Source organism: Pelodiscus sinensis, chromosome 32 (genome assembly GCF_052426305.1).
Source record: "Pelodiscus sinensis isolate ZL-2025 chromosome 32, ASM5242630v1, whole genome shotgun sequence".
NCBI classification, from domain to species: Eukaryota; Metazoa; Chordata; order Testudines; family Trionychidae; genus Pelodiscus; species Pelodiscus sinensis.
Genome location: NC_143083.1, coordinates 1219182 through 1243018, shown reverse-complemented (window position 1 = coordinate 1243018; position 23837 = coordinate 1219182). Strand labels below are relative to the sequence as shown.

The following is a 23837-nucleotide window of genomic DNA, read 5'->3' as shown; positions in this document are numbered from 1 at the left end:
GCCCACTCCCTCCCCTTAGCTACTTATTCCTTGCTTATCTTGTCTGGGAGCTCTTCAGCTCAAGCAACACAGCTCTGTTTAGCTGCTGCTTACAGATGCCCTGCCGCTCGCTGGTCGGCTGAGCTCCCTGCCTGCGGGGGAGCTTTGAACCTCTGAAAATAGCTGCATAGTCATGCAACTGAGAGGGAACTTAGATTGATAACTGCCAGCACTGGTTCAATATCACTATCTACAATGGTTTATTTGATGTAGCTAGCTTTAATCCCTGCTTGAGCAGCAACTATCTCCCAACTCCTGCTTTCGATCAGGAGTTCTTGGGTTGGGAATGTTGGGCACAAAAGAAAATGGTCCTAAACTGTTAAGGACAAAGAATGGATCCCAGGGGAAGTACCAAGCTTTCACTAGTGTGTGGCACTGTTGAAAGGCTGTTTTAATTTGCTTTTGATGTAGAAGATGCCAAGAACTGGGATTAATAGATATTTGCATCAGAATTCCACCTTCTGAAAGAGCTGCAACAGTCTGGCAATCCATTATGGGCCATTTGGTGAAATAGGTTCAGCAGCATCCTTGTTCAGGCAGCTACCAAGATCTTTGAGAGGGGAAAACTACTTGGCTGTAGTTCTTATTCTTCTAAGGCAAATGATGCAATGGATTCATGGAGTAATTTTCTGCAAAGCATGACTGAGCAACAGTTCCCAAAGCTATAGAATATTAAGAGCAGCAGGTCCTGCTCAGGAGAAGTGTCAGGCAGTAGAGTTTCAGCTGTTAGTGCTTTTCTTTCACTCAGAAGAATTAACCCATGCCACCAAGTGTCCCTCCAAAAGGGTTCCGAATACAGCTAGATAAATTCATGGAGGATAGGTCTATCAAAGGCTACTAGGTATCCCTACTCTGTTTGCCAGAAGCTGGGAATGGGTGGATCACTTGATAATTACTGTGCCATTCATTCAGGATACTGGGCTAGATGCACATTTGGTCTGGCTTAATACAGCTGTTCTTAAGGTAATTGGGTTTGCTCTGTGGCAGCCCACTGCCTCAGAACAGTTTAACATGCCTGGAGACAGAGTGGGAATCCTCCTTGCACATCTCTACAAAGCTCCCAAAGATGCATTCTTGGGCTATGTCTACACTGGTCAGTCTTGTGCAAGAACATAGGCAAATGAGGCACAGCGATGAATATTGCAGTGCCTCATTTGCATAATTAATGAGGTGCCATTTTGTGCAAGGGGCTTTTGCACAAGAAGGAATCAGATGCTAAGTTCACTGATAGATTACAAGTGTCCACAGTGTCTAGAGACGGGAGTTTACCTGCCCTCTCCTGCATTCTACAGAGATTCACTACAAAGCTGTTCTGTTTTGCATACTTAGCCACGCAAATCCTTCCTCTGAACCTGAGACACACACTTCACTCACCTTACCCACAGCAAACTGCTTGCTAAAATCGCCATAAGGATTCTCTTCCCTATGAGCTCCTGTACGCCAAAGCTCACCTTTCCCCAGCCCTACAGTAGCATTGCTCCGCTGAGCCACAAACTCCTCCTCCTGCATTTCCTTGCACCCTGAATCCCCTCTAGCCCACCCGGCAGGTTTCCACACAACCCCCTTTCAGGCAAGCAGACTGACTCCTCACAGGGCCAGCTTTAGGAAGTGCGGTGCCCAATTTGAACAGTTTTGGTGGGACCCCCCCCACCCAGGATTTTTGTTGAGCAAAAAAAATAAAAAAGCACCCACACAACAAACCACAACCACACACAAATATCACATCAGAAGTAGATCTGATCAAAATGTATATCAATATAGTTGAACATTTAAAAAAAATACCATCCTTTATGATGCAAAATTTGACACAAAATTAAATCAGTTGATTTAAGTGTAGGTCAAATATTTTCAATTGCAAACTATCCAATCTTTTCAATAAAGTTTAAAGTTTGATTTTTAAAAAGGTACCAGAGAGCGTTGCAGTTTTCTGTTACATTGATTTACTTTTTAAATATCAAAAATGGAGCCTTTGTTAAGAAAGTGTCAGTTCTGTGGTCAAATTCCAGTCCTTAGTGATTTCAGCACCACTGATTTCACTAGGTAATATAGTACCTCCCCACCACTGCCTCCTTTGCACTGCCCTTCAACACATTGCCTGCATGTTGAGTCCAAGGTCAATTTACACAAGATTTTATCAATGATTTTTGCTCAAGCGATCACTGAGACAAGACAAGGACTCTCAATTGATTTTAGTCAGCTCTGCCTTTAAACACTGGGGCTACATCTACACTGGCATGATTTTCGGCAAATGCTTTTAATGGAAAAGCTTTTCCGTTAAAAGCATTTGCGGAAAAGAGCATCTAGGTTGGCATGGACACTTTTCTGCAAAAGCACTTTTTATGGAAAAGCGTCCATGCCAATCTAGACGCGGTTTTACACAAGAAAGCCCCGATCACCATTTTCGCCATCAGGGCTTTTTTGCGCAAAACAATACCGCGTTGTCTACACTGGCCCTCTTGCGCAAAAGCAAGTAAGATTGTCAGTGTTCTTGTGGAAATTCAAGCGGCTAGTGTAGACAGCTGGCAAGTTTTTCCCCAAAAGCAGCTGATTTTGTGGAAAAACTTGCCAGTCTCGACGCAGCCTTGATGGAAAGTGTCATATAATTGAGGACTCCCAAATAGACTCTACACCACCAGAAATAAAACCTGTTTCCATCTTCTGTGACTTTCACTTAGATGTGACTCACTATCCTCTGCTTAGTGTTCAAGTTATGGTAGACCCTAAGCCAGGCCATATTAAGTTCAGGTCTTTTACCTTTTAATCATGCAATATGGATTACAACATTTCATTCTCCCAGCTCCAAGTCTTAGGTGAATTTCGACCCAAAAGAGCCAAAATTGATCACCTTCACACAGCAAGTGTGTCTACTGATCTCTGTGGCAAAGTAGGTATGTCTATATCAGTGGTCCCCAACCTTTTGAGGCTGCCGGGTGCTCAGGGACGGGGCTGCTCACAGGCGGGGCACCCGGGGCGGGGCCGTGCATGAGTCTGGAGGCAATGCCACCCATGCGTCACACTCCCGGGGCTGGCGCCACAACTGCTGCATGCCCAAGGGTGGGGCCGCCTATACAGTGAATCGGCTTCCCTCTGTCCTCTTGCTGCACCGCTCCAGGGGGACTGGCACAGGCCTGTCCTCTGGTGACACTCACCCTTCCACTGGCCTTGATTTCTGGCCAGGGTCTCTCGAGCCAGGGCCATGAGCTCAGCGAGCCTTTTCTGGAAAGCCAGGGCGTCTTCCACCCCCGACGTTCCATCCAGGGAGGTCTTCCCCTCCCATAACTCTCTCATCAAGCCTAGGAGGGCCTTCCCCCTTCTGCACCCCGGCTCGGTTCAGGAGAGCCTAGCAGACCCTCGGGGTGCCTCCCCCTGTGCAGACAGCAGATGAGGCAGGTACTTGTCCCAGTCCTGTGGGTGCCAGAACATAAAAGCCTCCAGCATCTGCTTCAGGGTCCCCATGAACGTCCCCACCCGCCTGTTGGGCCGGGCGCCATAAGTTGGGGTCCAGGTGAGCTGGGCCCCGTGCTTCTCCCATAAGCACTGGAGCAGGACCAACATGAAGTGGGATCCCTGGTCCATGAAGACCTCGTTGGGGAACCCCACCCTGCTGAAAAGGGCCAGCAGTGAGTCTGCCACCGTGTCTGCCTCTCTAGAGGGCAGAGCCACGGCCCCAGGGCAGTTGGTAGCCGTATCCACGGCTACCATGATGTATTTGTTTCCTGTCTGGGTGGCCTGGCCGACAGGCCTCACTATCTCTAATGCTGCCTTGCAAAACCGCTCCTCTATATGGGCTAGGGGCCCCCAAGCAGCTTTCCTCCCATCGTAGGCCTTCCCCACCCTCTGGCAGGAGTCGCAAGACCGGCAATATCGCTGCACGGCCGCAAATATCCCCGGCCAGTAGAAGTGTTGGAGCAGCCTCAGCCGGGTGCGCCGGATCCCCCGGTGGCCCGCAAAGGGGACGTCGTGAGCCAAATACAGCAGCTTGCGGCGATACTTTCGGGGGGCTACCAGCTGCCGCTGGCCCCCCCACTCCTATGCCCTTACCTTCCTGATGGGAAGCCATTCCCAGAACAGGAATCCCTGCTCTCACAGGAATCTCTCCTGGCCACTTCCCCCAGGGGCTGAGCTGCACGGAGGCCAGCCTGGTCCCTCAGCCTCAGCAAGGAGGGGTCTGCCTGCACCTCAGCCTGGAATTCAGCTGCTGGAGCAGGGATTGGGACCTGTTCCCCACCTTTGCCTAGGTCCGGGGTCCCAGCCTGGCTGGACCCCGTGTCCACAGGGATGGGACCTTGAGGACCCTGTCGGGGGTCCTTCCCTGGATCCAGGTTGCCAGCCCCTCGTTGTCTCTGGCAACGGGCGGTGACTAGAGCCCACTGGGATTCATGGGGCCACTCCTCTAGGTCATTCCCCATCAGCACCTCCGTGGGCAAGTGCAGGTGCACCCCCACTTCCTTGAGGCCCTCCTTGGCCCCCCATTTCAGATGCACCCTGGCGACAGGCACCTTAAACGGGGACCCGTTTATGCCCTTCAGGGGCTACTGAGTGTGGGGTAGTACCCGGTCTGGGGCCACTATGTCGGATTGGGCTAGCGTCACCTCCGCCCCCTTGTCCCAGAAACCCGTCGCCTTCCTACCATCCACCTCCAGGGGTATGAGGCAGTCGCTCTACAGGGGCCACTCTGCCCCCACTCGGTACATGGAGAAATCCGCCTCCCGAGGGTCAGATCTCCCAGGGGAGGTGCACTGAGCATCCTTCCCCCCCACTCTGAGCTGGGGTTTCCCTCGTAGGTGACTGTTGCTCAGCCGAGATACAGTCTCTGCACGATTCCCTTTCTCGCCGCGATTCCCGGACCGGCTCTCCGTGAACTCGTCCGCAAGTCTCCCGGCCTCCTGGGGGTTCTCTGGGCTTCAGTCCTTGAGCCAGAGCCTCAGGCTGGGTGTGCACGCTTCATAGACCTGCTTCATCATGATCAGCTTGAGCAGTTCCTCTGTGGTCTGGGCTCTGACGCCAGACACCCACTTGCGGCAGTATTGCACCAGGCGGGAGGCCATATCCACATAGGTCTCCCGTGGCGCCTTCTGCACCCCCCCCCCCCCCGGAATTTCTTCCTGTACGTCTTGGGGGTCAGCCTGAACTTGTGCAGGAGGGCCTCCTTGACTCGGTTGTAATCCCCTGGCTGTAGGTTGTCCAGCTGATTGAGCACCCCGACAGCCTCCTGGTTCAGTGCGGGGATGAGCTCCTGCAGCCAGTCAGTTGGGGAGACACGTTGCAGTCCACAGGCCCTCTCAGTGGAGCTGAGGAACCGTTTATGTCACCCACATCCTTCAATTGGGCCACCACGAGCTTCTCCAAACGTCTGGCCACCTTGGGGCCCATCCGCACTTGGCGCAGCTGGGGCCCTGCCACTTCTCCGCTCTGCCATGGCCAGCTCATGCTGTCAGTGTGCTCTATGGTCCTGGACTTCCAATTCCTTCATCTGCAGCTGGTTCTCTAACCGCCGCATGTCCACTGGGCTGGCCCCTGCCCTAGACGGACTACGGCCTGCAGGGTAGAGCAGTCCGGTCTCTCCAGTGGGCTGCAGTGCTCCGACCCCTCTCGCAGCCTGAGACTTTCCCGGGGGGGGGGGGGGGTCTGGCTGCTCCCCACTGGGACAGGATCCCGGCCCCATGGCTGGTCCTTCTCTTCCAGCCGGGCAATCAGCAGGCTGCCTGATGCACATCTGGTCCCACATGGAGGGGCTGACATTGAACTTGGTCGGGGGGGGGGGTCTGCCTGCTGTCGTGCCAGCTCATTATGACAGCATTATGACCAGGCCATGCCGACAGACCTGGTCCGGCCTGAGCCACACCACCTTTGAAAATGTGTATCTTGTCCAGGAGCCCTTGGAGCTTGGGTGTAGAGATTGTCTGATGTTCACTCTCCTGTACCTGGGCCAAGAGAAGGCGTTTGATGGAGTGGGCTACAGGTATCTCCAAAGAACTCTACTGGCCTTCGGTTTCAGGCCCTGTTTCATGGGCTTTTTCCAGGTGCCGGATGCCTGCATGGAATGTTTAAACAAGCTCAACCGGACCCTAACTGAGCCAGTCAGCTTTGGGCAGGGGTTTTTGCTGGTGGGACAGCTGTATGTGCTGGCAATCAAAGCCCTTCCTCTGTTTCCTTCACCGGAGGTTGACAGGGTTGGCGCTCCAAGAGCCTGAGCTGTGGCTGATCGCGTTGGCATATGCTGACAACATGCTTCTTGTAGTCCAAGTTCTGGGTGACCTGGTGTGGGTGGAGGCCTACGAAACCTGCTCTGCCTGGTGAACTGGGTCAAAACCTTTGGCCTGGTGTCCGGGGATGGGTGGTGGGCAGGCTCACTGAGAAGAAGTGGGGAGCATTAGAGGTTCAAAGGGGGGGGTTGCATGCAGAAGAGGGGCACTCAGTGTGACAGAATTTAACTGGCTTAATGTGGCAAGGGGAAAGGGAGTTTGTTGCAAGGAACAGCACAGAACTGCATGCCAAGCAAATGGTGCCCTGCTGACCACCGTACACCACTCACAGGACAAAAATGGGCTGACAAAAGCTGCAGTTTTTATCTGGCTATAAAATCGTGAGTGGTATCGAGAAAGTGAATAAGGAACCGTTCATTACTTCTTCCCATAATATAAGAACTAGGGGCCACCAAATGAAGTGAATGGGCAGCAGGTTTAACACAAATAAAAGGAAGTTCTTCACACAGCGCACAGTCGACATGTGGAACTCCTTGCCTGAGGAGGTTGTGAAGGCTGGGACTAGAACAGGGTTTAAAAGAGACCTAGATACAGTCATGGTGGTTAAGACCATTAATGACTATTAGCCATGCTGGGTAAGTAATGGTGTCCCCAGCCTCTGTTTGTCAGAGGGTGGAGATGGCTGGCAGGAGAACGATTGCTTGGTTATTAGCTCTTCGGTTCACTTCCTCTGGGGCCCCTGGCCGCTGTCGGCAGACAGGATGCTGGCCTGGCTGGAACTTCCATTCTTATGTTCTGATGTTTTGTCCTGGCTGAGCGTCGCTCTGCTCTGCAGAACAGGACTGCACTAGACCCTCTGGGAGTGGAGGCCTCGGGGGCGGGGGGTGTCCAGAAGGAGTGCCAAACTGAAGCCTGGGAGGTGAGGAGGCAGCTGGTGGTGCCCCAGAAGTAACATCGCAGGCTGCAGTACTTGACCCATGATAGCCAACTCTTCAGGGCATCAAGGAGTCCAGAGCACTAGGCAAAGGCTGCTGCAGAACTTTTACTGGCCTTTGACTTTGTGAATATTGTAGGTCCTGTCTCCCCTTCCCAGGTGGGGAAAACCCAGGAGAAGCATCAAGTAGCTTTGAGACCGCTGCCCCTCGTAGAAGGGAAGGATATATTGGGGACCCTCAGCAAGGTGACCTGGACAGGGAACAACGCAATCCGGCTGGCGGATTTCACAACCCGCCAACCCCCCCCCAACTCCCGGCTGTGGTGTCAGCCCCCACTCCAATGCTTGTGAGAAAAGTACGGCACACCTGGGCCTCGGCATATCACCCCTAGTCCAACGGCTGGTGGAGAGATTTAACGGGCCACTAACGCAAATGCTGAAAAAGCCTTTATGGACCTGCAGGCTTGGAACAGGTATTTACCTCACTTGCTGTTTGCATACAGGGAAGTGCCCCAGGCATCCACAGGGTTCTCCCCATTGGAGCTGCTATACAGAAGAAGGCTGAGCTGATGAGGGATGAATGGTGAGTCAGAGATGGAGTTTGTACTGATCTTCCGGGAAAACTCACAGGGCTAATGGGCCTGAGCAGGGACAACCTGGCCAATGGACACGAGGCAGAAAGGCACGGGCATGCTGAGAGTGGTTGTACCAGGCTATGTCACTGGGGAGCAAGTGATGATCCTCAGCCCCATGAGGAAAAACAAGCGGTATGGTCATCAGACAGGTAAATAAGGTGAACTATGTAGTGGAACTCTCCAACCGGGCACACAGCTGGCAGATGCACCATGTCAACATGCTGAAGCTGTACTGGGACAGGGAGAAGTTGGCGCTGGCCTTGTGTGGGCGGTAGGAGGAGAGCGGGGAGGATACCCTGGTGGGTCTCCTCCCAGAGGCTGAGGCTGGCACCTCGCTGGAGTCATGTCCTCGCTCTGATCAACAGACAGACCAGAGAGGTGCTACTGGCCTGGGTTTACTAAGCTGGGTGGAGATAGGACCTTCCCCCCACCCCAGGTGTACCCTGTTCAGGGTCACTGAGAAAGCAGCCTGGGTAGAGCTGTCAGGGACATGCTGGCTCTACAGGTGATCCAGCCGTCCTCCACCCCGGGCCACCCCAGCAGTGCTGATCCCCAAGAAAGATGGGACAATCTGGTTCTGCATGGACTAATGGAAACTCAATGCTATCACCAGGTCCCATATCTACCCCATGCCTAGGACTGACATGATCCTAGACAAATTGGGGGAATCCAGTTCCTCACTACTGTGGACCCTGAGGCCGGGGTGAAGTCTGTCTTCTGCCTTCACACCCTGAATAGTGCTCTTTGAGTTCCTGGACCAGTTTTTTAGCCTCAAGCGAGCACCTGCCATCTTCCAGCATCTAGTGGCTCAGTTATTGAGGGGATGGAGAACTTTGCTTTGTCTTATATTGATGATATCTGTATCTTTAGCCAGGCTAAGGCTAGAGCCTGTGTCCCAGGTGAAGAGGGGGATGGGCCATCTCCAGGGTGCCAGACTGACCATAAAAGATGGCAAGTGCAGGCTGGGGATGGCAGCAGTGTCGTATCTGGGCTACAATGTGGGGAGAGGCTGGCTGACACCAGAGCTGACTAAAGTGGAAACCATTGGGGACTGGCCTACCCGCCCCAGACTAAGGCGCAGGCACAGGCACAGGCTTTCATTGGGCTGACCGGGTACAACCGGAGGTTTGTGACCCATTTTAGCTCCCCTGACACAGCTGCCAGTCCACCAAGGTGAACTGTTTGCACACTGAAAAAGGCCCTCAGCCAAGGAGCAGTGCTGGTCAACCTGGACTTTAGCAAACCCATCCAGGTGTTCACTGACCTCAGACATTGGACTGAGTGTGATGTGGATGCAAACTGCCGCCCCATCAGCTCCTTCTAAGTAAGCCCAAGGGTTGATGCAAGCTCCCTCCCCCATCAGCCTCTTTTGAACAAAAAGCTGATGCCTGGGAGAAGCACTACAGAAGGACTCCTGGCCCTAGTGTGGGCCCTTGAAAAACTGCAGCCATAGCTCTTTGGGACCACTTCCCCATGACCTGACTGCACCAAAAAGGGGCCAAATGCAAATCTGCTGCCATGGAGCCTGCTGCCATGGCAGTGGTCCATGTAAAGGGGCTCGCCAATGTCATAGTATAGCATAGCCGGTGAAGGTGACTTTGCTGCAGTCTGCTCTCCATTTTCCTGTAGCAAGCTCTGCGAGCGAGTAAGCACTGTGACGGCTGGGCCTCGCTGACTCAGCACGACTGCTGCCGCTGCTGCTGTACTTGCCTGTGGAAGGCCTGCTGGCCTAACCCCGCTTCCCAGGGAAAGGCAAAGAAGATGCCCAGCAACATCCATTTTTGAGGGCTCCCTCCCTCGGTTGGCTGCCGCCTGTCAGCTACTGCCTTTGCTATACCACCACTTGCAACCCTATTGGGAAAGAGGAGACGCACCATCTTAGCCTAAAGGGCTAACCTGCATGGCAGCAAAGCTTCACAGATGATTAAGAAGCCCTGCCCAGTAAGTCATCTCCATGCATGGAGCTCTGAGCCTCTGCCTTTGTGGGGCTACTTAATCACCTCTGAACCTGTTGTGATGATGCATTGGGGGTTCCCCCAACTCCTGCACCCCCGTAGTGGCACAAACCATTAGGATTGAGGCAGTTTATTGCTTCTCCAAGGATGCAGCACAGCACAGGTGTAATCTAGTTAGAGGGCCAGACCTAGGATGCCTCAGCCCTCCCCCCGTCCTTGAGATGGGGGAGACTGGGCCCCCTAAAGCCCAGGCCCCTTGCTTAGGCTGCTTCCACCATGATTCCAAAGAGAAACTAAAAACCTTCTTCCAGCCCTGCTCCCAGAGAGGGGTTAGTCTCCGCCTTCCTCTCTTTCTCCCTGGGAGGCAACCTGTTGGACAGGTTGTGAGACCCTTGCCTAGTGCTACAAATAGTCGCCAGGGGCGGTCACCCACTGCCCTAGCCCAGGAACCAGAAAGGCACCCCCATAGCACAGTATGGTGCAGAGCAGACAGCTCCCCCCACTACGTCACCAAAGGATCAATGCCCACAAAACAGATATCAGACAGGATCACAAAGAAAAACCAATTTCTTGCCATTTCAGCCAGAAAGGACATTGTCTCAATGACTTGATTACCTGCATCCTGCTTCAAAAGCCTTTTAAGACTGCACTTGAAAGGGAATCCTCTGAACTGTCATTCATGCTTAAATTCAGCACTTTACACACAAATTTGAATAAAGATCTTACCCATTACAAATTACCCCGCTAATTATCTTACCCATTACAAAGATAGCTTCCCCAATTATCACCTCTAATATCATTAGTTCACAGACATTTACCTCTCCCCTTCCCCCTCCTCCATCCCCCTTCTGTTCTGAAATTTGATTTGTCCTTTTCATATGTGTTCATTTTTTTAATTGTATCCTTCCGTATATATGGCTGCGACAATTTCCTACCACTATTTGATCTGAGGAAGTGGGTCTGGCCCACGAAAGCTAATAAACCGTCTTGTTAGTCTTTAACGTGCTACATAGTCCTGTATTTTGTTTCATTGTCTTAGTTTTCGCTACGCAGTCCGCAAAGCACGTCAGTGCTCAAGTTCTCGTCTTAATCAGCGTTTAGAAAACTCGTGCTGCGGTACATCCTGTGACCCGCTCCCCCCATCTAAGTGTTGCGGGAAGTCGTGCCACGGTGTAATTTTTACGAGTCTCTTTTTTTATTACTACTGTGCAACTTGCATCAGAAGAGCTGCACACTGTGTTACAGCGCACATCACGGAAAAGGGGCATTTCAGTTTCAGTTTTAAGCGCAGTCTAAATTATACACAGACTGATACATCATACAAAGCTGCTTGTGCTCTTAGACAGACTCCGAAATGTTTGTTGTGCCTCCAGCCGATGTTCAGCCCCGATGCACTTTCCAGAGCAGTCCGCAACGTGCTTACTTTGGGTTTGCTCTGCCTCTTATGTGACCTGCTCCTTTCAGTTACCGCTCTGGGACGTGCTGGACTCGGCTATACACCGTTACAAGGCCAACAGATTTCCGCTAACCCCTCAGAGAGTTGTGGGCCTGAGACACCTTTCATGCAGGATGCTTGCCTGGGATCACCTCTTAGTTACAGCCCTGTCACACGGCCGGCACCATTTCGCCAGGCTCGTCCCAAATCCAGTTCGAGTCTTAGACAAGTGCGGAACAGCAAAAACATAAAATCTTTTTACAAAAACGTTTCGCTTGCGTCAAATCCATGCTCCAGTCACTGTGGGCCGGTTCTCGGACTAAGCTGAATAGTCGACTCTGAAATCAATTTCGGCCCTGGAACACTTTTTTTACAGTCACAATTGTTTTGTTTCAGCTGCGGGCTAACCCTGTGGTTTATTGTAGCGTCTCCTAAAATGATATGAGGTGCATAGCTGTGATAATAGCACAATATTTGCCCTCGCCGCAAATTTCCAATTGTGAGACATTTGCAAATAAATCCGCTTCGCTTCCACCAGCCGTGAATCCCAAAGCGTGACAAATTTTCGCTGCCAGGTCTCAGCTCAGATTCAGTTTTGGGACAGAGCTTTTGCCACAGTTATGCCCATGGTCAAAAATCTACAGCTAGCGACCTGCCACTGTCCTGCTATCGCCACTGCTGTCGCGGGAATCCTATTGGCGTCAAGTCTCACAAGTCGCTGCACAGTTAAACTAATGTTTTGCTTTTCCCACGCCATATCGGTGTTGTTCCAGCAAGACGCTCTGCTCTGCAGGTCAACTCGCCTCTCATATACTTAAAAAACAATCTGTGACCTTTAGATACATTTAGCTTGAGGCACACTGAGTTACAGTTCTGTGACACATTCTTAGTACCGTTCGCTAGTCTCCTTTATAAATCAGATTATGGTCTGAAAGAGCTTTCGTGTACTAGCGCGGCATGACAGTTTCTGCAGTAGATACAACAGCGTACCTCTCAGACCTCATTACTCTGAGCCCTCTGAATTCATCCTACGACACGCAACAAAAAATCTGTCCCTGTCTGCATTTTAGTTCGGAGCCGCTTTTATTTTTCATATGAGTCTCTTTAATGATTTACGGCCAAGTGAGACGCAGACCTTGTGCAAAGGCTCAGTTTGCAGGAAGTGAGCCAGATGTTTAGACTACGCCGCAGTACCACACACAACCCTTTAATTGTATCCTTTGATATATATGGTTGGGACTATTTTCTTCCACTATTTGATCTGAGGAAGTGGGTCTGGCCCACGAAAGCTCATCATCTAATAAACCATCTTGTTAGTCTTTAAAGTGCTTCAGCCCTGTGACTCATTTTAGAGCAGAATGCATCTCTTTGAAATCTCAACATGAATTTGTACTACTGAGTTTTACACAGCCGCTCCTCCTGTCTCATGCTAGTGATACAGTTCTTAGGGCAGCCTAAGTGCTTTTGGACAGAACATTGCAGCGGACAGTCCTGTAATGGACATAGAGACGGGCCGATACTTCCGGGGTATCTGAAACCTGTCACGCGGTGGACCCGACTGCTGGTGGCTTTATTTGAAAAGAGCTCAGAGAGTTGCTGTTAGGAGATTAGAGATGCGATGCATACCTATCGTAACAGTTCAGCAACTATGTAACTCATATCTGAATAAAAAAAAAACCAAAAAACCTCAGACTGAAGTTTAGCTTGGAATCGCCTTGCAGCGAGCTCTACGCTGGGTCTCATTTGACCCAAAACAAGCCTCTCTCTCTCCTAAAAGAGGTCCAGGATGAAATGGATTTTTGCGGTTCTGGATCCTCGCTGTGAAAAGTAACAAGGTTCTGTAGTTCACAACTGATGAAAGATTACTGTTTTTGTAAAACCGCCTAATACAAGCGCAGCCCCGAAATGATGTAGAGCGTGTTGGGTATGATGAAAGTTAGCGCGCCTTTAAAAAAAATGTTCCAAAGAGGAACATCAGGGGTCAGGATGTATGCACATAGGTACTGAACGTGACAAAGGGATGAACCGGCGGCTGAAATATGCGCGGTTCAGAAAAACAAAGATTCCAAGAGTAAAAAAGAAAAACCAGATGTGCGCATTGTTGCAGTTCGCAAGACTTGGAAAAGCGGAAGGAAGCGCACCCGTTCTGTAAGATGGATGCTCACAAAATGAATTTGAGCTATGAGACGTGCTGACTAATTGCACGACCTGATAAATCAGCTTTTATGAAATAGTATCAGCGTTTCTATATAAAAATCCGAGCGCGACATAATGCGACATTGCACAGAACTTGTCACGGGATGTAATTCGGACTCAGATCGAAGCCAAGCCTTTCTGCAGCAAAGTTCCCCAATGAAGAGATTTGCGGTGCACGTTAGAAAGATGTCAGTGTTCAAACACCTAGCTTCTACAAACTAGCCATTAGGGAAACTGCGATGGACTGAGAGCTGACCTGCGATGTTACGAGACTTGCCCACTATGTAGATGCTCATCTGATGCAAGAATAGCCGTTTATGGAAAAAAGTGTCTTAACGGCTATTGAAGCAATCGGTAAACCGTGTTAAAGTTCTGTAACGCAACGCTGACTCAAGCGGTCCTGTGGGAAAAAATGTACTAGAGCAGCAGCATTTCTAGAAAGGTTCAGACGTGACCTTTTCTTCTCTTTGCTGAAGGGCTGGACCTACTGCGACCCTAAATGACTGTTGTGTATTTCAATAAAGGCATCGCCTTGCGATTTTTATAGCCCTAGCTAGAATGCCCAAAGTGACCGATCAGGGTATGGCAGAGAGCAGGTTTTTGCCCCATGCCTTATTTGAGCTTGGGACTACAGATAGTAGCTTAGCGCAGCAATTGATTTTACCGTATATTTTATATGTAAATACAAATACGTTGAAGTTCATCTGTTTCTGGTCATACGGGTAAGCGCATCTGGACAAAACTTACAAAAATATTCTCGGGATTGTAAATATAGTCAGGATTTACCAATCCAATCGATGTGCCTCGCAACCATGGCAATGATGTCACCTGTGTCCAGACATTAATCAAGACGTTCAGACGGTCAGATACAGAGAGGGTATGCATACTTGCCCAGTAGAGCCCTTCCAAAGGCTTTAGAAAGGGGCCAACCCCCCCCCCCGCTCATTTGTCATTCATGTTTTCTACCACTTGCCCTGACTGCACGGTATTCTATAGAAGGTGTAACAGCCTTCGAGCGTACACAGCGTTAAGCATTAGGGGCCCTTCAACGGGTTCTGACCTGCGCTGTCTGATGCCTTAAGAAAAGAAGTCTCCTAGTGATTGACTTAACTAAGAAGACATTACAAAAGGGCAGCAGTTTTGTACAAAGGTGTCAGCATCAGAGCAATACATCGGATGGGCTGCCTGGCAAGCGTTTCGGGCAATTTCGGAGCGCATGTGCGCATAGGGCTGACACGCGTATGCGACTCTTTCAGCGCTCAAAGTGAGCTGGCCAGAACCGTTTCCGTGTGCTCGAAAGCACAGCGGCCTGATGCAAGTGGAGTCTGATGCAAGATACTCATTCGGGTATGAAAAGTGCCTTCCAACCAAGAAGTCCTACGTGACCAGACTTTCCGAATTGTGTTGCTCGAGTCACAAGGGCGTAATTTACTTTTGCTACAAAGCCGGTGTATGCTCGCTACACCGGCCTTCCTGTGAAAAAGCTTGTTCAGAAGCTTATTTAAACCCCGAGGAGCTTTGCGGATTGAGGTCGCAAGCAACCGCTGTAAGACAAAGTCCTCCAAAAAGTCGCCCAGACAGCACGTTATGGCGAGAGGAGACTTCTTACCACTAGGCTCAGAACTTTGGTTGAGCTGTGACCAGACTTGCGGAACGAGGCGCTCTATGGCACTTCTGCATAAATAGGTGTTTAATACAAATTGTTTCAGGCCTGAAAGGCACGCTAGCCCTTATCTTGTCACAGTGGAGGCGTAACTCAGGTGTGCTATTCAGCCAGCCTTGCTGGATGGCCCACGGCCGAATTTGAGCACTGAGGTTTTCGGAGTGCCTAAGGCAGTGTCAGAGAGCCAGAACTCAGCTGCCACCACGATACCGATTTGGTTCCCGAAATTGTGATGTCCGTAGCGTGTGGGTTGCGGGTGCACCGCACCTGTGCTGCACTATAAGCATTTTTTGTAAAAAACAAGTTTACCCATCCACAAGTGAGCCAAGTGGGCAGAGCGCTGTACTGCCTGACCAGGCTCAATGCTGGAACTCTTGTGTAAGTGAACGGAACAAGATGCGGCTACTTGCGGCCTTTTCTAAAATGTGGTGCACTTTCGCATTTCGAAGTGCACAGGCTTGTTGACTCTGTAGTTACCTCACACGCGCCTTGTTTTGGGTGTTGTCTCAGCTGTGCTTGAGGTCACAGTATTGATAGACTAGCATCGCACGCCGCCTTGGACGCTGCTGACTCGGCTGCACGTGGAAGAGCTGGCTTGCGGCTATAAACAGTTGTTGGCAGCTAACACCAACAAGCTTCTCCCTGCCATGAAAGATTCCAAGCACCGCGAAGAAGGCACTAGAGAGAGCAGCCCTTCCGGAGCCCTGGCTGCCCTCCAGTGCACAACACTACGCTACATAAGGCACCAACAACAGAGCAGAGGCAGAGCCCAATGTCCTCTGCCAAGTCCCAATAGCTGCGGCAGCCCAATAACCGCATCAGGCCGCGGGTCTGCAGAGCCTCTCAACTTCCGCAAACAAATCGGTTCCATCAACCAGTGATCTTCACAACTGGCGAAGTCCAACCTCTGACAGCTGAGTCCTGCAGATAATTGACTAGGGCTACCTTAGTCCCTCTGTACCCCCCCCCCCCCAACGCATAGGCGATGGCCCTCCCTCAGGACGGTGACAGTCCACCCAGCTTCACGGCAGCAGGTGGCGTCCACGTCCGCTGCTCAATTTCAGCTTTTTCAATCCACCCTGCATCCCTGCCGGCCGGAAACCGCGCACGGGTGCGTGAGCCAGCCGCGGTGATGGATAGGACTGGTCCAGTGTCATGCTCTGGTACTGACTCAACACCATGAGTCGGGGAGAGCCCCAGGGCTTCACTGGGTCCCCACAGGTAGGGGTTCTGTCTCCCCCTTGAGGAAGGGGCACAGGGAAGTCTGCCTGGTCTGCATCTGGTGTAGATCACGTCGTACTCCGCAGCCTCCGATGAGCGGCAGCTCGTTTTTCTCCACCCTAGAGGTCTTCCGCGACACAATGCTGAACTGTCCGCCTTCCCCCAGAAATTCCTCCAGCTCTGGAACCTGCTGTGGGCGTAGCGCCAAAGGCTGTAACCGTTTCCGGCTGTACTTTCCAGGACTTTCGCGAGATTGCTTTTGGGTCTGCTACACCTATATGCGACGTGCGGCTTTTCAAACAAGTCTCAGCTGCCGCTCGTGGAGACATACGGGACTCGGCTAGTCTCCGCACAGCTGGACTTAGGTTCTGCGACTCGTTTTTAGCAGAACCCCGCTCTGTTGCAAGCGATCTCGCTAGCTTTCTGTTACACGTGCTTGCACCATAAGCTAAATTCGCGTCAGACACACCTGTTAACTATCATGCTGCCCGAAAGTCTCGTCCTGCCTAATTGTCGGGTTTTGGATTGGTTTAGCCATGATCAAAAAACCCCACAGTTAGCTTTCTGCAAGTTTCCTCCGCAAGTCGCTTCACATCTCAGCGTATGTTTTGCTTTTCCCGCACCAGCTCGGAGTTACTCCGCTGTAAGAGGCTCTACTCGAATCGCATATCACAAATCCGTGACTCTTTTATGTAGCAGATACACTTAGCTTGAGGTCACCTGAGTTACAGCTCTGTGACACACAGTCTTACAGCAGGGATCTGTTTCCTTCTAACAAACATTTTCGGCTGAAAGCTCTTTTTGTAAAAACGCTGCATGAGAACTAATTCCAGGCGCTATGACCATTTCTGCAGCAGGTACCACACCGTAATTCTCAGAACTCAGATTGGCTTGAGCCCTCCTAATTAAACCCCCGTGACACGGGCTACGGTATTCAAAATGTCTGTTCCTATCTGACTTTCAGTTCTGAAGCGCATTTAATTATAGAAATGATTCGCTTTAATGATTTACAGCCAAGTGGCAAAGGCTACATTGCCCTTTATGTACTACGACAGAGATCTTGGCCAAAGGCTTATTTTGCAGGAAATGGGACCGATATTTAGAGTATGCCTCAGTACCAGCTCTGTGACCCATTAATTGTAGCAGACCGCAGCTCTTAGAATGTCTCAAAAAGGATTTCCTCTGTTGAGTTTTGCAGAAACGTGTTTCTCGTGCATACTTGCGATATAGCACTTAGACGTGGTGTGCAGCTGTCTAAAAGTCTCCTGATTGCGTGTCTGGCATCTTTTTGTAAAAGATGAGGCTTCCAAAATTCTACGTATTAGTCGAAATCATGTCGTGGACACAATTTTTACAGACACACTGTATTAGTGTTATTGCCAGAAACACCCCTCCACCCCCTCAGGTGAGACGGTATACTGTCTCGGATGCTTTTTAAAAAATGTTCAATTTCATTTCAAGGCTTTTCTGGGCTCAGACTAAAGTTATTCCCCTGGTTTTAAAAAATCAATATTTTAAGTTCTGAGCTAGCACACGCTTTGCTTGACCGAAGCTATTGCTGGCCGTGGCAAGAGTCACAGTGCACGCCACAGGAAGCCATGCAGCAAACATTGTGCTATGAGAACCGCATAGACGCAGCACATGTGTTACAGCGGGGAAAGCATTTCAATACAGGCTCCGAACAGGGACCCAACTTTCAAGCGATTTGCGGTGGAAGTTCCTGAAAAATGTCTCCCAGGACAGCAATTCCGACAGCAGAAGACATGCTAGCTTGTGGTTCATGGGCAGGGCTCAGCCAATACGTGACTGTGGGTAGAAGATTGTAGAAGACTGTCCTAAAACGGACATTGAGACTGGACGAACCTTCCGGGGATCTGAAACCTGTCACGGGGTGGGACCGACTTCTGGTGGATTTATTTGAAACTAGCTACGAAATGTGATGCCGTTGTAGGTGCGTTACATACGCGTGGTAACAGCGCGGCAGGCTGGAGCTCAGATACGCTTCAAGAAGCCGTTTTGATTAAAAGCCAGTGCTCCAGAACCGCAGTTTAGCTTTGAGGAGCCTCCCAGCGCGCTCGACGCCAGGTCTTGAGGCTCGTGCTCTCATCTGCCCCAAAACAACCCGCTCTGCTAAAAGAGCTCCAGGACCAGAACTGGTTTGTGCAGTTCTGGGGTCTAGCCATGAAAAGTAACGAAGTTCTGAGTGCACAGCTGATAAAAATAACCACGATTGTTTTAGAAGTTATTCTACAAGAGCAACACCCGTGTCTGAACCCCGAAATTGAGGGGGCGGAATGATGTAACTAACACTACTGGAGGCATTTGAATAAGCTGAAAGGTAGCGCTCCTTTAAAAAAGGCCCAAAGAGCAACTTTAGGTGTAGGGCGCCTGGTCAGAGGGACTGAACGTGCCGCGGGAAAGCAATGAAAATCCGCTGCAATAGGATCTTTTCTGTAAACGAAGGTTCAAGGAAACGACACGTGAGACTGGTCGCAGATTTTCTGGCTCTTTTTACAAACGGAGGAAGAGAAGCGTTCAGAACTGGCACATCTGCCATCGCAGCGCCAGCGTCCGGACAGCCACAAAGGGCGTCGGGCAGCATGGAGCCCTTGGGATCAAAGGGGCTGGGAATGAAGAGGACGGTGAGGAGGAAGCCCCCCCCCCCCCCCGCCTTCCCACAGGAACAGAAACACGGGAGGAGGGCCTTGAACGGGGTAACTGAGTGGGAGGGGACCAATCGCTCCTCCCTGTAGATTGGGGGGGGGAACCGAGGGAGAGGGGGCAGCGAGCAGCCTTCCCGGCCCAGCAGGAAGCGCAGGAGGAGGGCGCGATAGAGAAGGACAGAGAAGCGGGCGTGGCACGAGAGGAAACCGGGGGAAGAACCACAGCGCCTCCCTCGAGCGTTTGCAGGCGCGGGGGGCGGGTCAATGGGGGATGGTGCAGAGGGGGACCCGAGGGGAAAACAGCATCAACCGCTCTTCTGGAGACAGAGGCAGGAAGGGCCTAGAAAGTGTAAAGGGCGGGGGGCGGGGGCGGGGGCTGGGGACCAGGAAAGGCAGCCACCGCTCCCTGCAACGATGGAGGAGCTGACAGGCGATGGCAGGGGCAGCGCCAAAGGCGAGTGCGGACGAGCCTCTCCCTCCCATCAGGTTTTATGAGGGAAGGGAGGCTGCAAGGAGAAGGGCAACAAGGGGGAGAATGGGAAAGATTCTGGGCGTGGTGTGTCCATCACCAACCGGTTCCTGCACCATTCTCCTCGGCCCATCTCCACTACCTTCTGCACCTTGAAGCAGGCCTCTCAGTAAGCTCCATTCAAGTTCACCTTGCGGCTATTCCTACAGTCCAGTCTAAGGCAGGCGACTCAGCCATAGTTGTTCATCCACTCAGCAAGAGGGTCTTAAAGGGCCTGAGGCACTTCAGCCTGATCTCAATCCACCAATCCACCAGTGGGACCTCTTGCACCTGTAGGAGCCAATGGCGGCCACCTCATTGTTACACTTGTCCATGAAAACCTGTAGCGATTACATATGTATTATATTTATATATATGGCATGTCCCCCATACACCCACCTTTTTGAAAGTCAAGGTCACTGTATGTACCCATCTTAAAATCATCCCCAAAATACACTCCTCTGTCCTTAGCAATCAGACAATACACCGTCCCACTTACTGCTCCAAACCACACAGCAACTCTTTCGAGAGAAAAATGCATCTTCTTAACCTGCGCAGAGCACTTTCTTTTTACTTGCAGCAAACAAAACTGTTCTGGGCATCTGCCAGACTGTCTCAATAGGAAACCGCAATAAGGGTTAGGATGTCTCATCACAGAAACTCTCCAACTGGGTCTCAGCGTGCATCAAGATTTGCTATGCACAGTCAGCTGTGCCGCCTCCAGATAGCTTAAGGGTGCACACAACCAGAGCCTCGGTAGAGTTCCTCTGCAAAGTACCCATAAGCGACATCGGCGCAACTTCCACAAGATTCTCCAATTGCACAGTTGCAAAGCCCTACGCACTTATGCAGGAACCTCTTTGCAAGCTGAAACTACCTAAGGCAGGTCTTATCCGCTTTTCTGCCAGATCCGCTGTCCCTACCTCCCTTAAAGGGAAATAGCTTTGTAGTCACCTAATGAGGAGCACCCACGGGGACATCGCTCTTTTTCAAAGAGGAGGCTACTCAACTCAGTAGGAATTCGTGTGCTTCCAGATGAGTGTCCCTGTGGGTGCGCCACAATCCTCCCTTCGTCCCCTCTGCTTTCGGGATTCAGGCCTTCTCGAGCCATTGTTTCAGGATAGAGACAGAATTGAGGAGTAGGGGGGGAGGGAGGCACGCGGGTTGTGGGGGACGGGAGAGGCTCACACATGTGCAAATGACTGCAGTCTAACAGGAGGCAGGGAAATCTCCCCGTGGGGGGGGGGGAGGCTCCCCTTCATCTGGTGGCAACTGTGCCTCTCTTTCCTCTAGGGTCACCACCGAATCAGGTTGGACTAGAGTGGGGCTCATCTGCTTTCCTGAGCACGCTGGAGGATGGAGCCCAGCACCAAAGTGGAGCCATTGGCAGAAGGAAGAGGGGCAGCTGCGGAGGCCTGACTACCAGGGGTCAGCGGTGTTGGGGCTGGCGCTCTCCCAGGTCCCAGTGGACCTGTACAACTCCTTCGACTGGGCTAGAGGCAGTCTCTCCGCACGCGCCCCATCACCCAGTAGAGGGAGCACTGGACCTCCCCTGAGGCACAATGGACCTGGTAAAGGTCCCCTAGGAAGCCACCAGGAAGGACCCCTCAAGTGCCACTTGCTTCTTGCCATCTGCGGCACCTGCCAGCAAAAGTCCCTTCCAGTCCTAGTATTCTATGATTCTATGAAAAGGCCAGCGTGTGGTGGGGGCGGGGGTCCTTGCGCACACTAGGAAAGGTGCCTGCTAATAGATATGGGTTCCCTAGGCTGCGGGGACAGGCTACAGAGCAGCATTGGGAAGGATGGAGGTTAGGGTCACAGGTATGCCCAGGTCCTCTATCAGATCAAGCTTTTGACATGTGAAAGGTGGGGAAGGGGGTCCCGGACACCAGGAATGGAGTTGGAGACAGTGGTCAAGGCAGAGGACATGGCAGGGGAGGGAGCTGTTGCCACCTGGGTGCAGGCTGAGGAGGCTGCGGGTGGAACGCTGTCAGAGTTGGTGGGGGATAGCAGGGGAAGGCGAGGGTCTGTGGTGGGCAGAGCAGTCTCATCCATAGGCGCTTTGGCCTTGCAGGCTGGGCCTTTGCCATTCTTCTGATCTTGGCCCTTTATACTGACGGGGGGAGGCTCCTCCAGAATCAGAGGAGCGTCAGCCATGGCAGCATCAGTGTCCTGACTGGGGCTTGAGAAATCAACTGTAGAGGTTTTTGGTGCTGATGGCCACAGGGGGAACCATGGGGTTGATGGGGACGTGGTGAGGGACATGAAGGGCGGGGTCAAAGGAGGCACAGATGGCAGGGAAGGGAGGAAGAGGTCAGCCACTCATCCCCCTCTAAGCAGCAAGGAAGGGAAGAGCTGGAGGGAAACGGCTAACCACAGCTCTCCACTGGAAGAGAAAAGGAGGAGGGCAACACTAAATGGGGGGACTGAGGAGGTGGAGGCCAGCAACCACGCCTCCCTGAAGAGCTGGAGGAGGGTGCCAGAGGAAGGTAGAGGTGCAGGGGGCGGGGATGTGTCGGGGGGTGGGGAAGCAATGAAGGTTGGGGAGGAGGAGGTCATGTTACTGGATTTAAAGTGAGCAGACAGGTCGCTGTGACGCCCACGGGAGGCGTTCGCCCCAGTTCTGTACCCAGTGGGCCGTGTCGGGTGTCAAATGAAAGCGTATGCTCTGCTGAGTGTATGCGTGAGGCTCATGGACGCGTAGGGTGATGGGCATGGAGCTATGGATATGGCCTTTGGTCGTGTGTTGGAAATGGACTCTGGGACGGAGCAATGGGCTTGGCCTGCTGATTGTGAGGAGGGTTGTTCAATGACTGGCTTTGCTGACTAGCACTGCTCCACGGGCAATGGCGCTCAGCCTGGCCACTGCACACTGACTGCCCCGGCCCCCAGCGCTGCACAGCTCCCTCCCCTGCTGCTCCTCCACCCCGGTGCGCTGGGGACTGCTCGGCCGTCTCAGCACTTGCCTTGCCCTGTGCTCTGCCAGCCCCCACCCTCCTATTGCTTCTGTTTGCTCCCTCCCCCCAGCCTCCCGTTAGACCCCTGTCTACCACCCAGTGCACCCTGGTCCCCTCCCCCAGCCTCCCGTCAGACCCCTGTCTACCACCCAGTGCACCCTGGTCCCCTCCCCCAGCCTCCCGTTAGACCCCTCTCTACCACCCAGTGCACCCTGGTCCCCTCCCCCAGCCTCCCGTTAGACCCCTGTCTACCACCCAGTGCACCCTGGTCCCCTCCCCCTGGCCTCCCGTTAGACCCCTGTCTACCACCCAGTGCACCCTGGTCCCCTCCCCCCAGCCTCCCGTTAGACCCCTGTCTACCACCCAGTGCACCCTGGTCCCCTCCCCCAGTGTGACGTAGTGGGGGTACTTGCTGGGCTGTGGTGACCCCTGGTGTCTGGAGCAAGACCCAGCAGGGAAAACCTCGCTAGGCAGAGGTAATGCCAAACTTGTTGAGCCAGTGGCCAGACACCCCCCATGGAGAGGAACAAAGGAAGGTGAATGCTGCCCTGGCTGGGGGGCAGGGCTGGAAGTTGGTTAGTTGGTTGGTGGCTGTCTGTGAGGATGGATGAGACAGCCTAGGAGAAGGGGCTGGAGTTTAGGGGCCCAGTCTCCCCCATCTCAAGGGGGCCTGAGGCATCCTAGCCCAGCTCTGTGACCAGATTCCATCTGTGCTGTGCTGTATCCTGGAGAGGCAATAAACTTCCTCTATTCCACCGGCTGGTGCAGTCTGTTTGTGCCATTTCGGGGTGCAGGAGACGGGGGACCCCAACGCGCCGTCACACCCAGCCTCCCGTTAGACCCCTGTCTACCGCCCAGTGCACCCTGGTCCCCTCCCCCCTGCAGCCCTGCTCTCTCTTGGCTCGCTCCTTCTCTGCCTTCATCTTTCCAGGGAGCATTGGTTGCCTTTCCCGGTGCCCCCAACACGTCCGAGTCTCTCTCTCTTGCACCCTCCAGGAGAGCGGGTCTGCTGCCCCCTCTTTGTCCTTGGGTGCCCCACTGGCATCCTCTCCCCATTGGGGATCCCCCTCCCTGCATAGGAACGAGCAGGAGAGAGCCGTTGCTTTCCTTGGCTTCCCCCTCAGGCCACCCCCGCTGGCCCTGTCTCCTTCTACAGCAACCTGCTCCACCTCCAGCTAAGCAGAGCCGGTGGGTTGCTCCCCCCTTTCCCTCAGTTACCCCCCACATGTTACCCTCCTCCTTGGCCTTTAGTCTAGCGGGAGGGCTTGGTCGCTTCCCCACCTTCCCCGACATCCATTCCAGCCCACCCCTACCTTCCTCCTGGGACCCTCCCCTGCTTCCAGCCTTGCAGAGAGGAGTGGTTGCTGCCCCTCCCCCCACTCGGTTCCCCCGCAGTGGAACCGAGGGGGCCTTGGTGACCTCTTC

The 23837-nt window shown here is 52.5% G+C and overlaps 1 protein-coding gene across 2 annotated transcripts in view; it reads left to right on the top strand.

Moving 5' to 3' along the window:
* The first annotated feature begins 5869 nt into the window (after positions 1-5869).
* The window catches only part of PRAM1 (PML-RARA regulated adaptor molecule 1), a 52299-nt gene continuing 34331 nt past the window's right edge, over positions 5870-23837 (top strand). For both annotated transcript variants that reach the window (XM_025184337.3, XM_025184335.3), the window contains exons 1-2: positions 5870-6001; positions 7683-7762. In XM_025184337.3, the coding sequence (XP_025040122.1) occupies positions 7756-7762 (7 nt within the window). In that variant the 5' untranslated portion in view covers positions 5870-6001; positions 7683-7755. The remainder of the gene's footprint in view (positions 6002-7682; positions 7763-23837) is intronic.